This window comes from Geotrypetes seraphini, chromosome 3, assembly GCF_902459505.1.
Source record: "Geotrypetes seraphini chromosome 3, aGeoSer1.1, whole genome shotgun sequence".
Lineage (NCBI taxonomy): Eukaryota > Metazoa > Chordata > Amphibia > Gymnophiona > Dermophiidae > Geotrypetes > Geotrypetes seraphini.
The window spans coordinates 68,143,822-68,158,532 of NC_047086.1; the positions used below are offsets into that span (position 1 = coordinate 68,143,822).

The 14,711-nt window shown below is 43.2% G+C and overlaps 1 protein-coding gene across 1 annotated transcript in view; it reads right to left on the bottom strand.

The window, feature by feature from the left end:
* Positions 1-364: 364 nt before the first annotated feature.
* The window catches only part of LRRC1 (leucine rich repeat containing 1), a 234,210-nt gene continuing 219,863 nt past the window's right edge, over positions 365-14,711 (bottom strand). The window contains exons 12-14 of the mRNA XM_033939508.1: positions 7,054-7,226; positions 6,744-6,877; positions 365-1,650 (exon numbers count right to left, since the gene is read on the bottom strand). Of these exons, the coding sequence (XP_033795399.1) occupies positions 1,492-1,650; positions 6,744-6,877; positions 7,054-7,226 (466 nt within the window). The 3' untranslated portion in view covers positions 365-1,491. The remainder of the gene's footprint in view (positions 1,651-6,743; positions 6,878-7,053; positions 7,227-14,711) is intronic.

Below are 14,711 nucleotides of genomic sequence, written 5' to 3' on the forward strand. Positions count from 1 at the left end.
CCATTTGCGCTACTATTCCATGATGGAATCTGGACACCCAGATGCTGTTAGAAAATTAGTGTAAACTGTGCCAATTTACAGAATTACCACCTTGGAAATTACCCCTAAAGTGTTGTGCACACAATGGAAAAGCTTTATCTAAAGAGCTTCAAGTATCTGTCTGGAATGAAGATGGCACTGCAAGTAGCTCGCCAATATTTCCAAGTTATTTAAATCGCATGTCAAATGTGTGCGGACATCTGAATTAGCCAATGAAGGGACTTGCTTTCTAGGCAAAGTGTTCAAAGTACAGCACATCAATCATTATGCTGAATATTCAAGTTTTAGTCACAGGTTTGATAACAATAACTATTCCACAAGGCTCCAAGAGTGGACCGGCTTTCATTTATTACAGTTCTTAAATACTGATAACACCTCTAAGGACCAATTTATTAACATCCTGATTTGCTTTTCAGCATATAAAGTCATAATTTAATAGCATATTCCTGAACCATTCCCATGTTGAGTTCAATTACACATTTTCCTAAAAGAGGGTCAGGGGAGTCCGTCCTAGCGCAGCACATGATTTCACTGGCTTAACTGTTAAAAAAACCAACTAAATCTTTAATCTTTTCACCAAGTATGAAGGCAAATTTATTCAATAAAAACACTGTGGCAGTTTAGTGGCTTCCACAATACCACTGTGCACAACAAACAATGTTTTAAGACCAAGAATCCTTAAGTTTGCACCTTGTTTTCCCGAATTAAAATTCTACCCTACCCCAAATAATAATTAGCAAATTAACTGTACAATTACATCAAAGGCATCATAGTTTTACCTTTGTGTCGCTACTCAAAGATGTATTTTATGAGCAGTCTGACATAGAACAGAACACATTAAGGCACAACCAGGTGGCCCAAATACAAGCAGACTTCCTGAAGCACTAGAATTATATTCTACAAATAGTATGGTTTGTACCGTGTTCATGACAACACTGTAAAAAGGAAATACATCCTTTTGTTAGGAAATTCCTATATAAAACTTCTTAAAAATTTACATCATTTGAGCTGCCACAAAAATAAAATAAAAAATAACTTTGAATTTCACATAAAACCTTTAAGCATTTCTCAGCAGTAGGTCCAAACTGTGATTGGCTGTAAAACAATCCAGCCCTTTTTAAAAAGTACATTTCCTGCATGTGCAAAGTGAAATGTGGCACTACAGAGCAGTACATGTTAAAAAAAAAATCAAAACAAAACATAAAAACAAAAACACAGAACTAAAATAATAAAAAACCCAAAATAAAATGGCACTAGTAATTGGTAGATTAGTGCTTCGACAACTGTCTGAATTAAGGCACTTTCTTCCAGCAAGCAGCACCTTCACCCAGCCGGGAAAGGGAATGATGAATTGTGTGATGGTCATTCACAGAGGAAGAACTGAGGTTCCAAAGAAGGGAATATTCTGACCATAAGGGGAAGACATGGGAGGCGAGACACGGAGTGAAGACGCTACACAGATGTGGTCACTCTGTCAAAGGTATTATTGACCTCGTTTTTGTTCGAATCGAGTCCTTTAGCAGCATTTATGTCATTCCATAGATTTTCCACCGTCTTTTTCATGGTTTTTAATTCACCGGGGTGTGGCGTGGCTCTCCTTAGAAGCGTTCCCTTTAAGAAATAAATAACCAGAATAGGTTCAGTGATGAACTGGTCACTGTTGTCTTTAGTAGTCAGAAAGCTTAACTTTTAAAATGCCAGTTGGTTCTCCAGCAGGTACTGTGGTAGCGGTGATAGACTATGCTTTTGAGAGCTAAGCGGCTCCCTTCACAAGTCAGTGAAGCAGCTGCAAAGCTATGCCGAGTTCAAATAGTCCAGAGGCAGCACAGCTCTCATAAGCTAGTCACAGATCTTCAATACAAAGCTAATCTGTTTGATACATTGATATTATTAGCTCTGTGCTTCATCTACACTGGATAAGGTGCAGTAAAATAATATAATAAAAATACAGTCAAACCTCGGTTTGCAAGTAACGCGGTTTGCGAGTGTTTTGCAAGACGAGCAAAACATTCTCGCAAATCCTGTCTCGCAAACCGAGCGTTGACTCGATTTGCAAGCACCCCCTCCCCCGAGAACCGGCATCGCCCCCCCCGCTCGTGAACGACCCCCCCCCCCCGCAAAATGGCATCCCTCACCCCAACAGCATTCAGCCTTACCCCCCATCTGGACGTGTCGGTGCCGGTGCAAGAAGTTCCTGCTTCTTGCCTGGGCCTTGAGCATCTGCACATGCTCAAGGCCTTCTGGTTCCTGCTCTCTCTGAGATTCTCAGAGATCTCCGAGAATCTCGGAAAGAGCGAGAACCAGAAGGCCTTGAGCATGCGCAGATGCTCAAGGCCCAGGCAAGAGGCAGGAACTTCTTTCACCGGAACTGGCACGTCCTGTGGGCTGCGTGCTGGTGCCAGATAGGGAGTATGGCTGAATGCTGTTCAGGTGGGGGGGCAGTTTGTGCAGGGGGGATGCGATGCCGGTTCTCAGGGGGGGGGGGTTGACATGGAGCAGCACCGCTGACCTCAGGGGGTAGGGGTGGGTGGGAACATATCAAGCGAGTTTCCCTTACTTCTTATGGGGAAACTTGCTTTGATATACGAGTAATTTGGTTTATGAGTATGCTTCTGGAACGAATTATGCTTGTAAACCAAGGTTCCACTGTACTGTAAACAATTAGGCTACCTAGCACATTAACATGCAATCTGCATATTAACTTAATAAGAAACTAATGGTATGCCTCTGTTGATTTAAAACAGGAGTCCATGTCAAATGATTTCCCTACACAGAAATGCTATTTTGCACATATAAAACGCTTCACAACCCAAAACAGAAAATCAAGTCCTGCTATTTAAAATCAAATATTTTGGTCTTCTTTCCCATACATCCACCGCATCTCTGAAACCAGAGATTACACATTTTTGGAGGGAGGCAAAAAAAATACTGGCCAGCTGTTGCTTCGTGGAGGATTCGCTGTACCTCAGTAAAATCGATTATAATAGTTTATAAATTCTAATTTTAGATAGGATGTAGAGAGGGGAATGAAGACATCCAGATTGGGTCAAGGAAAATTTCCACAGTATTTTAGAAAGGCTCTGCCAAAAATGCAGTTTCTCTTAAAATACATATAAGGACGTGAAGAATGGCATGTCCATGCCTTTTCACATCCCGTGGAAGCAGTAATTAAAAAACAAACAAACTACACTAGGGCAAAAGCATACTCTATCACCTCCCATACGTACCAGCTGCTTTTTTTAAATTGCTTCTGCTGTTACTCTGATCTGCAATTCCTGACACCCCACACATGTAATCTGCAGCTCCCTATGCCAACCCCCAAAAGAATCTCTCATTTATATGCCGCCCCCCTCGCCCCCCCCCCCCCCCCCCCCAATTCCTCTCCCTTGCTCTGAGGCCCCTGGAATGTAGTGAGAGCAGGAGCAATTCCCAGTTGCATTTGCTCATTCCTGTCTGGAGTTCAATATGGCATCCACAACGTCTAATGGTAATCTCGTGGTACTACTGTTTGTGATCAAGCTGCAATGTAAGGGCATCCATCATGCTTAAGCATCTTTGCACACATTATCCTTATCCTCCTCTTCAACTGAATTTCTAACTGCAAACTACCCCTTGACCCCCTTATATTCCCCCTCCTTTCTGCACTCTCCTGTACTTAAGCTGCTGTATAGTCTCTGAACTGTCCAAAATGTACTTAAGTTGCTGTACAGTCTTGGACTGCCCAAAATGTTTTCCATTGTGAATGTTGGCTTGTAACCCATTCTGAGCTACTGGGAGGACAGGATAGAAACTGAAATAAATAAATATGGAACCATGACCCTTAGCAGTAGTACTGCAGGACTACCACTATGGGTCAGGGGCACTATTTTGAACCCAAGACCGACATGAAGCAGGAAGAACTGAGGGATCGCTCTTGCTCCCACTAGATATCAGGGATATCAGGAAGATCTGGGGAAAGGTGTTGAGGGGGTAGGGATTTGGATGTCTGAGGACTTCTGGAATAGGTCCTTTCAGGGGAGTTACCGTCAGGGGAATTGCAGATGGCAGGGGGGTGGTGAGGAGGGAGAATCAGGTTAGGCCTGACCTTGTTTTTTATACCTGAGCATTAAAGTGCATACCTCGTGACATGATGTGGATCACCACATGTTCCTAGTAGCTTTATAAAATCACTATTTACATACATAGACATTCCACATTTTTATAAACTGTATATACACATGGGAAAGCTACTAAATAGAGGGCCTTAATGACAGAATAAAAACTAATACATGGCTCATCACATTTTCTGTTGGCAATCAACCTTTTTGCCTTGTTTGATGATAAATGGTGGCTTATCTGAATCTGTGTGATTACAGACTAAAATAACTGGGTTGTACCATTAATGCAGATTAGTAAACTTGACAATTCCATTACCAGAATATAAACATCTCATAGAAGGTACTTCTAGGTTAAAGCTAACGTTTAATAAGACAACGGCACATATATCTGAATTTGTAATCAATTCTTCTGACCAAAATGATTACATTATATATTCCTCTGAGAATAAACATTTCCAAATTTCCATAAGAAATACTAACAGATTTTGAAATGTAAGGTGGAAAGGTGCCATCTCTCTTTCCCTCTAGATCAGTGCTTCTCAACCCAGTCCTCAGAACACACCCGGCCAGTCAGGTTTTCAGGATATCCGCAATGAATATGCATGAGCTAGATCTCCATACCAAGGAGGTTGTGCATGCAAATCTCTCTCGTGCATATTCATTGTGGGTATCCTGAAAACTGGACTGGCCAGGGGTGTTCTGAGGACTGGGTTGAGAAGCACTGATCTAGATGACCGACTGATATGAAAAACCTGTGTAAAGCAATGAGGTTCCTCAGTAGGCCGAATCGGTGGTGTACCTGGCTTGACGGCCACCCTGGGTGGAGCACCCCCTCCTTTAAGCAGTGAGGGGAGGGGGCGGGCATGGAGTGGTCACAGTCCACATGTGCATGGCCTTCTAGTCCCCTGCCTTGGAACAGTAAATTGACATGGAGGGGCAGTGGCAGAGCCAAAGGACACGCACATGCAGACTGTATCCCTGTGACCGCTCCACACACCAACAGCCCCAACCCCCACCTGCATCCAGGGTGGACTGCCTCCACTGCTCCACCCTTGGTACACCAGAAGGTCCAATGAACTGCAACTGTTTAGCAGTTTGTAGTTTGAAAACAACCTACTGAAGAATTTGCATTTAATCAAAAAAAACACAAGAGTTGCAAAATTGGGTCAGACCAAAGGTCCAAAAAGCCTAGTATCTTATTTTCAACAGTGACCACTTCAGGTCATGAGCACCAGGCAGGAACCCAAAGAGTAGATGGTTTCCATACTGCTTATGCTAATTTTATCTATCTATTAATAATTTCTGGATTTTTCCTCTAGGAACATGTCCAAACCTTTTTTAAACTCAGCTATGCTACTTTTACCAAATTCTCTGGCAACATAGTATGAATAAGAGATGGAAGAGGAGTTGCTAAAGGAAGGGAAACTTGCAGCTACAACATGCCTGCAACAAACACCAGAAAAAAATGAGGTCTTAAGCATGTAATTTAACATCTTCCTTTCCTTTTCACGTATTTGCAATTTTCTTTAAATTAGTTCCCTCATTGTCTAACTCATGTTGCTCTACCTCATCTATCCCTCCCTCCCCTGCTTTTATGAAGCCGCGTTAGGCTTTTTTATCGTTGGCCGCGGTAGTAAAAGCTCCGACGATCATAGAATTCCTATGAGCGTCGGAGCTAATACCCCTGCAGCTGGTGATAAAAAAGCCTAACGTTGCTTCATAAAAGGGGGCCTATATATGGAATTCACTCCCGCTATATTTAAGAGAGGAGAAGAATTTGGAAAAATTTAAGAGCCAACTTAAGAGCTTTCTTTTTAAAGATGCGTTCAATACCTAATTGAAATGTTAATTTGCTCTTTCGTTAATTGCTCTTTTGTCCATTCTTATCTTTACTTATTTATTTGTCCTCCTACTCCTATTTTGTTTTACCTTTAATTGTTGATTCTTTTCTATCTAAGATTGTATTTCAAACCCACCTGTCCTATTGTATGCTTGTCCTGTTTTAATTAGTTTGTATTTGTGATTTATCCCCTTGTTAATTATATGGTCTATTTCAGTGATTCCCAACCCTGTCCTGGAGGAACACCAGGCCAATCGGATTTTCAGGCTAGCCCTAATGAATATGCATGAGAGAGATTTGCATATGATGGAAGTGATAGGCATGCAGATTTGCTTCATGCATATTCATTAGGGCTAGCCTGAAAACCCAATTGGCCTGGTGTTCCTCCAGGACAGGGTTGGGAACCACTGGTCTATTTTATGTATATTTTAGATAATCTATTTTACCAGTGTACATCGCTTAGTATTTGGAATAGGCGATTAATCAAATAATAAATAAACTTGAAACTTGATCTTTGCTTGTACCCTCGCTGTCTACTAAAATGTTTTATTATGTATTGTGTTGTTATCAGAATGTCATACCTTATATTGTTATTTTAATAATTTTACTGCTGTAATTGTCTATTGCCTAGGTTTGACTTATTCTTGCTGTTCACCGCTTTGAGTGAATTCCTTCCAAAAGTCAGTAAACAAATCCTAACAAATCAATACAAAGATTGAAATTCAGATACATCACATTGGTTCCCCCCCCCCCCCAAAAAAAAATACCTTCTCATCCTCTTCATCTTTTTCATCTTCTAAAAAGCGTATTGCACTGATCCTATTCACTGCCTGTTCATTCCACGTGTCATCTGACATGTCACCGACCAAACTCTCAAATGCTCCACATCGTGGCAAATTGTCTGGAACAAGCAAGGCACAAGAGACATGACATTTTATAGATTGAAAAACAAAGCCACCAGTTTAAGGAATTTTCAGTTCCATAAAGGGGATCTTTAAGCTGAGACCAAATTCTTCCTAACTTGTAGTCGGGGCAGGAAGCAGACACCAGTGCATTAAGCACTTTTAAGTGCATTACCTTGGATGGCTGGCTCAGAAGGCATTTGTGGAAGTAAAACACACGTTAAAATTTTTTCTCCCGTTTCAGGGTCTTTGTCCGTCTGGAATGTAAGTAAAGGCTGGGACTGGTTGTCAGATAACCATAAGGCCTTCAGTTTTAATGCAGTCAGTGACAAAGGTAGATGGAGCAATCTAATTTGGGAAAGAAAGAAATTTTGACAGATAAAAACTCCCTGGACAAATTCAGTAAGTGTTCATGCTTAGATTTAACACTTCTCAGCAGTAAGAATGCACACCTCTTCCCTGAACTTCACAGTCAACCTGCATGACACAAGGTCAGCAGATTTTCTTAGTTCAAAAATTAACTCGGGTAGACTAGATAGATCACATTGTCCTCATCTGTCACTCCCTTCTGTGCACCTATTATATTCCACTACGAGCAATTTTTTTAAATAATTCAGGAAAGACAGAGACTGTAAAGTTCTCAGTGAAAGGACATTTTCAAAGATTTGTAATGCTAAGGAAATCCAATTAATATCACGTGTCTTTTCCTCACATGAACAAAATACCATGATAAAATACAATATACAAATGGCTGGGTCTATTTTTACCCACTGTGACCTATGTTTTTAAATGACAGCTATGGTGGCTGAATAAAGCATGGATATATAGCAGGGCTATGGAATTGGTACACCAAACCTCAGATTCTGACTCTGATATTAGGCTTTAAATGATAAACGATAAAACTTAGCATATATTATAATTAAGGTAACCATACATCCCGTTTTCAATGGTACCGTCCCGTTATTGGACCGACCGTCCTGTTGTCCCGACCCTCCACTTCGGGATGCCGAAATGTCCCGTTTTCAGGGACAGCGTCCTGAAGCTGTGCGCGGGGACAACGGACCGGCGATTGCTTCACCTCCATGCTGCGCTAAAGCCTACCTCCCTCCCTCCAGTGCCGATTCAACCCCCTCCTAGGTCCGCTGAAGCCGCTGCTTCTTGATGCGCAGAAGCCTTCTTCCTGACGTCAATTCTGACATCTGAGAGGAAGTTCCAGGTCAGCCAGGCAGCGATTGTCATCTGCCTTGACATCTTTGAAAACCCCCTAAATATAAATGATAATTAACATTTTCTCTGTGCATAGTGTGCTTTGTGGGTTTTTAAAAAAATTTTATGGTTACCATTATGAATTAATAAGATATTATATGTACATGAAAAATGAATGGAAGAAATTGGGGGCGGGTTTGGGGGGCGGAGCTAGGGCGGGATTGGGGGGCGGGACTGACAATAGATGTCCCGTTTTGATGAAAAAAATAAATGGTCACGTTAATTATAATGGAAGCTTTTATTTTGAAGCTGGAGTTTACCGACTGACTGCCTCTATTTGGATATCGAGTGACACTCAATAAGTGGCTAGAGAGGCGAGTGCTGCTGATGTCCAAATAGAGGTATGTTCAAACCATTAACCAGATAAAGTTAAGACAGCGGTCTTTTTGGCCTCACTTAATCCAGATAGGCGTCTAAATACCCCCACTCTCTCGATGACTGCTAGCTCCACCAACACACTGTCCTATTACTATCTAGACCAGTGTATGCAAACTGTGTGCCGTGGCACAACAGTGTGCCTCCTGAGATTTCAGATGTACCGCAACACATTGGCGAGAAGGAGAGAGTCATCCACGCCAGCTCACTGCCTACAGGATGTGCTTCTCGTGGCAAGAAGCATGTCCTGTAGGAAGGCAGCCGGCGCAGATGACTCTCCTCCTCTCCCCGCACCTCCCGGATCCCTCCACGGAAGCGGGTCGCGGCCAGTTGGGCCTCCGTGCACTTCCGGGTGCCTTCCGGCCAGGGCACTGGATTTAGTGTGCCGCCGGCGGGAATGTTTGTGAGACGCTGATCTACATAGTGCTGAGGCAGTCTCTAAAGATATTCAGCAGCACTGTCCAGACAGTGCCAGTGAATAACCACAGCCAGTGCCGGCTGAGCCTTTTATCCAGATAACTGCAGCCACAGTCCAGCTAAATGGCTTTGCATTTTGACCTGTATGAGTTTAAGAAAAACAATTTGCTGCCTCTGCAGGGAGGGCGCATGTTCGGTTTAGATCACATTTTAACTTTATACCTTCCCACAAACAAAACAATCGTATGAAAAGGTGGGTAATAAAATATATTTTGGGATGGGTGTACCTGGATAAATATTTATGGCCACTAGGGAGATAGCCCATAATGGCCACAATGAAGACCATTAAAAAAATTTAATTTTCATTTAATGGAATATCTGCAAGATTATAACAGGGGTTTAGAAGCAGAGACTTGGAAGTAAATTTAACCAGAACGTACAGCATTCGTTATGGGTAATTATATAAATCAAAACTAATGTACTTCCTAGCCAACACCAACTAGAAAGTTATGCATCTATAACCATTTCAACAGACAAGCATATATTTAAAAGAAGAAAGATTACGGTACTCTAATGGCTAGCATAATTTAATACTACAGATAGAGTCCCCAGGGAGTAAATTTGTTTACAGAAATGTTCAAGTGAGGGAAGAGCATGATCTGAGGGCATTTTCCACAGTATCACATGAAACCCTTAGCTTCAGTTCTCCCATCTGGTGGTCTTGTATAAATCACAGATGTTCATAATGCAAAAAGTCAAGGGTATCCCCATTGGCATATGAAGCTTATGTGGAAGATCTGTTTTCAATTGTCAGCTGTTGAGTTATGTAATGACGGTGCGGGGAGGTAAATAAACCACCTAGATGGATTTGCTCTTCAGTTGTCAGTCTAGTAAATCTATAAATAAATAGATTAAAAATACCGGGGGGGGGGGGGTGTAATTTTTCTGCTATATAGTTATACTAGTTGTAAGTAATAAAGCTTCTGTGGGAAGAGAGCAAGTTTATGCAAGAAACATGCTATTAAGAATGTGCAAGGAAGGGAGAGGGAGAGAATGTCCCAAGATTATCCTACATCACAGTGTCTCGCAAACGTTGCCAAGCCGCGGCACACTAAACATGGTGGCCGCAGTTCGAGGCATCCGGAAGTGTGCGGACGTCGACACAATGGTATCACGCACATGCTTGATGCCATTGTGTCGATGTCTGCGCATGCGCAAAGGCCCTCCAAACAGGCCTTGAGCCGCCAGTGGGGGGGGGGGGGGGTGCTGGAAGGGGAGACGCAAGGAGAGGTGCCAGCTGACTGCCTACAGTACGTGCCTCTTGTCGCGAGAGGCGGTCAGCTGGTGCCTCACGGAACACCTGGAATCTCAAGCAGCACACAGTTTGTGATAATACACTGCTATATCGGCAAAAGGCCTTCACAGATGCCTTCCTTTCATGCACAATACAATTTCCAGTTTTTCATTTTCCAATGGGTGCCTGCGTGTAATAGTAAATGTACCATAATCTATTCCGACAATTCAAACAAACAAATTTGCTGGATATTTAACAAGAGCTGAAAAATGAAACCATAAAAACTAAACTACAACTGGAAGAAATAAATTCTAGGAATGACAGGATGTTTTCGTTCTCTGCAGCTATAGCACAATCAGTTTGATTGGTTTATTGAGCAACAGGGTATCTGGCTTTCATATCTGCTCAGTTTACTGCGCACAGTTTGTTTTACCCTAGGGGCTTGATTTGCTGAGGATTTTCTGCCTTTCAGCCTCTGTGGGAAAAGGACTTGATTAATCAGGCTCCTAGATTCTTCTGCAGAAAAAAGAAAAGCCCATTTCGCCGGAGGATCCTACTCTGCATTATTTCTTTCTATAAGAGGCAGCAAGGGAAGCAAGCTTGCAGCTGTGATCCTTAGAGCTAGTGAAAGAAAAGACACCCCAAATTACTCATTAGTGCAGCTGGCTCTACAGTATCTGAGACTCACACTTTTGACTAGAAAAGCAAGCAAATGTGGCATGCAGAGACAACATATTACCCTTCTACAATAACTGAGAAATAAGGACACCAGGCTAGAGATTATTATGGTTTAGATAGAGGACCATTTTCATAAGAACATAAGCAATGCCTTTGCTGGGTCAGACCTGAGGTCCATCGTGCCCAGCAGTCCACTCATGCAGCGGCCCAACAGGTCCAGGACCTGTGCAGTATCCCCTTTTCCAGCAGGAAATTGTCCAATCCTTTCTTGAACCCCAGTACCGTACTCTGCCCTATTACGCTCTCTGGAAGCACATTCCAGGTGTCCACCACACGTTGGGTAAAGAAGAACTTCCTAGCATTCGTTTTGAATCTGTCCCCTTTCAACTTTTCCGAATGCCCTCTTTTTCTTTTATTATTCGAAAGTTTGAAGAATCTGTCCCTCTCTACTCTCTCTATGCCCTTCATGATCTTGTAAGTCTCTATCATATCCCCTCTAAGTCTCCTCTTCTCCAGGGAAAAGAGACCCAATTTCTCCAATCTCTCAGCGTATGAAAGATTTTCCATCCCCTTTATCAGACGTGTCACTCTCCTCTGAACCCTCTCGAGTAACGCCATGTCCTTCTTAAGGTATGGTGACCAATATTGGACGCAGTACTCCAGATGCAGACACACCATTGCCCGATACAATTGCAGGATAACTTCTTTCGTTCTGGTTGTAATACCCTTCTTGATTATGCCTAGCATTCTGTTTACCTTCTTAGCGGCCGCTGTGCACTGTGCCGTCGGCTTCATTGTCATGTCCACCATTACCCCCAAGTCCCTTTCTTGGGTACTCTCATTTAATAACATCCCTCCCATCGTATAGTTGTACCTCGGGTTTCTGTTTCCCACATGTAATACTTTACATTTCTCAACGTTGAACTTCATCTGCCATCTCGTCACCCATTCCCCTAGTTTGTTCAAGTCCCTTTTCAATTCTTCGCAGTCCTCTTTAGTCCGAGCTCCACTAAATAGATTGGTGTCGTCCGCAAATTTTATTATCTCACACTTCGTCCCTGTTTCTAGATCATTTATGAATATATTAGATAGCAGCGGCCTGAGCACCGAGCCCTACAGGACCCCACTCGTGACCATCCTCCAGTCCGAGTAGTGGCCCTTCACTCCTACCCTCTGTTTCCTACCCGCCAACCAGTTTCTGATCCATCTATGTACGTCTCCTTCCACCTCATGGTTCTTCAGTTTCCAGAGTAGGTGTTCATGGGGCACCTTGTCAAAGGCTTTTTGGAAATCTAGATATATGATGTCTATGGGGTCTCCTTTGTCCATCCGTTTGTTAATTTCTTCGAAGAAGTGCAATAAGTTCGTTAGGCACGATCTCCCCTTTTCAAAGCTTTTCCTATAGGTAAAGGGTTGCAGCAAACCTTCCCTTCCTCTCTACTCTCTTGCTTGCCACCTACAGATATCCAGGGTAAAATGGGACAGGATTGGTGGGAGGGGAAATTTGGAATCCTTGTTGAAAAGCAGGTGTGGCTTTCACGCAGGGAAGGTTCAAAATGATGTGTGGCCAGGGGAACCAACCTTTCAAAGGTGCCAAACCCCAAGAACTACCTATTTCACTGGTCCTGCCATATCAGGTCCCCAAATGATTTCCAATTTAGCTGCTGCTCTTGCGGATAGGTGTTGCTGCCATTCCTCTGCTCAAGCTCGGGGTGGGGTGGGGGGGGGCAATGCATCCCCTCAAATGTCAAGCATCACCGTTTCCCTATCCTTCACCTTCAGGTTCAGCATCCACCCCACTGTCAATTCCCTCTTGCCTGCAGTCTGGCACCTCTCCCCCTTCCAATCTATGAACCCTCTCCCTATTCTATCTTAAAAGGTGTCTGTTCAAGTCTAGAGCTTGCCAGTGGTGACAATGATTCACCAGGAGCTGACCCCAGAACCTTCTCTTTGAACCATTCCCCCCTCCCCCCCCACCGGTGACTTAACTTCCTATTTCCACAGGGATGAGATGCTGCAGAAGAGTGCAAATATATGCCCAATAAAGTATCACTGAATTAACTGCTAATTAAATAAATATGGAAGCACAAAAAACTAAAGGCTAGATTCACTAAGCAAACCAATCATGTACGGATCGGTTTGTAACCCGATTCACTAATCTCTGTCCTGATCATCCTCCGATCTGATGCGCGCATGCAAATGAGGGGGATCAGCATTAAAATATAGGCAGGCAGCGATTCACAAAGCAAATCTTGAAAACCGACTGGGCTGGCCGATCAACAAAGAAGCAACTGCTGGTTACCAGTCGCTAACTGCTTTCCAACTGCATCTTGCTCTCTCAGCCTGGATTCTCCTATCTGCTCTCCTGCCCCGACTCGCCCTGGCCGCCCTGCTCTGCTCTCCTGCCCGACTCTACTCTCCTACCCCGACTCTCATCTCACCGCCCTGCTCCCCTATCTTGCCCGACTCTGCTCTCCTGCCGCGAATCTCCCCTGCTGTCCCGACTCTTCTGCCATTCCCTGCACTACAAGCCCGTGGTTTTAACCCACAGGTTAAAACCACAGGCTCATAAAGAAAAGTAAAACCAAAAAGTAGAAAAAAAAAAAAAAAGGTCGCTGCGCATGCTCAAGGATCGCTGTTCAGCAATCCGATTCAATCGATTGGGGGCCTGATTCCAATTGCCTTCACTTGCATGAGGGCAATTGGTGAATCAGCCTCTCGGATACGGATTTCCTCTGAGGCATTGAGTTGAAAATACTCATTCATTTTTAATTGGAATTCCTCAAGAAAGTTTGAATCTGCAAGCAATGTATTATTGAATCTCCAAACAGGTCTACTACAATCTTGTTCAGCAAATTTAAATTCAATCCAAACTCCAGCATGATCTGATAAAATAATTGGGTCTATGCTGGCTTTTGTAACCTGCTGAATTAATTGATCCGAAACAAAAATTTAATCTATTCTTGAAAATGATTTATGTACATGGGAGCAGAAAGAAAATTCCCGAGCATTAAAATGAAGAATCCGCCATATATCTTTCAAGCCATGGTAAATTGATTATTAAATATTGGGTATATAAAGGATCAATTTTTGGAAAGAATCGGGGAGCAGGGGGGGTAAGGTGTCATCTGATCTAGAGGGTTGTATACAAGCTGTCGTGTTATAAGTCGGTATGGGTTGGGGGTAGGGGTGGGGATGGGGATATTTTCTATTATGGGTACTGGATGTGTATGGTAATATTAATCTTTTTTTTTTTTTTACAGGGGAACTTCAGGTTCATTTAATATTATGTTTTAATGTGTTAAAATGGCTATGAAATTATATTCCTTAAACGTCAATGGACTGAATCATCCAATTAAGAGGAAAAAAAACACTAAATTTTTTAAAACAGCAGGAGGTGGACATATATTTTATTCAGGAAACTCATTTATCTGCTAGTGAATCAGCCAGTTTGGCAGGGGATGGGTCAAGCATAGTTTTTTCGCGGGGGCGGAGCTTACCTAAGATTGCGGCTTGAAGCAACGCGGAGACGCTGTCGGCAGGGGAAGCGTTTTTCCTTAATTTACATGATGGTAAAAAGAAAATCAAAACCCCGGGTTTTCCCGGGTGAATCTTCATTGCCTGCTGGGCCGATGGACGCCTTTGTGGAGCGTAGCGCCCGAACTCAGTTACGGGAGGAATCCCTGGCAGGAGGAAGCGCGCTGACTGAGGCGTGTGGTCACTCCATTCAGGACACCACCTTATCCCCGGAGGAGCGGAGCCCACCAGTACGTCCTGAGGCGACGGAGGTGCAGTTGCAGGCA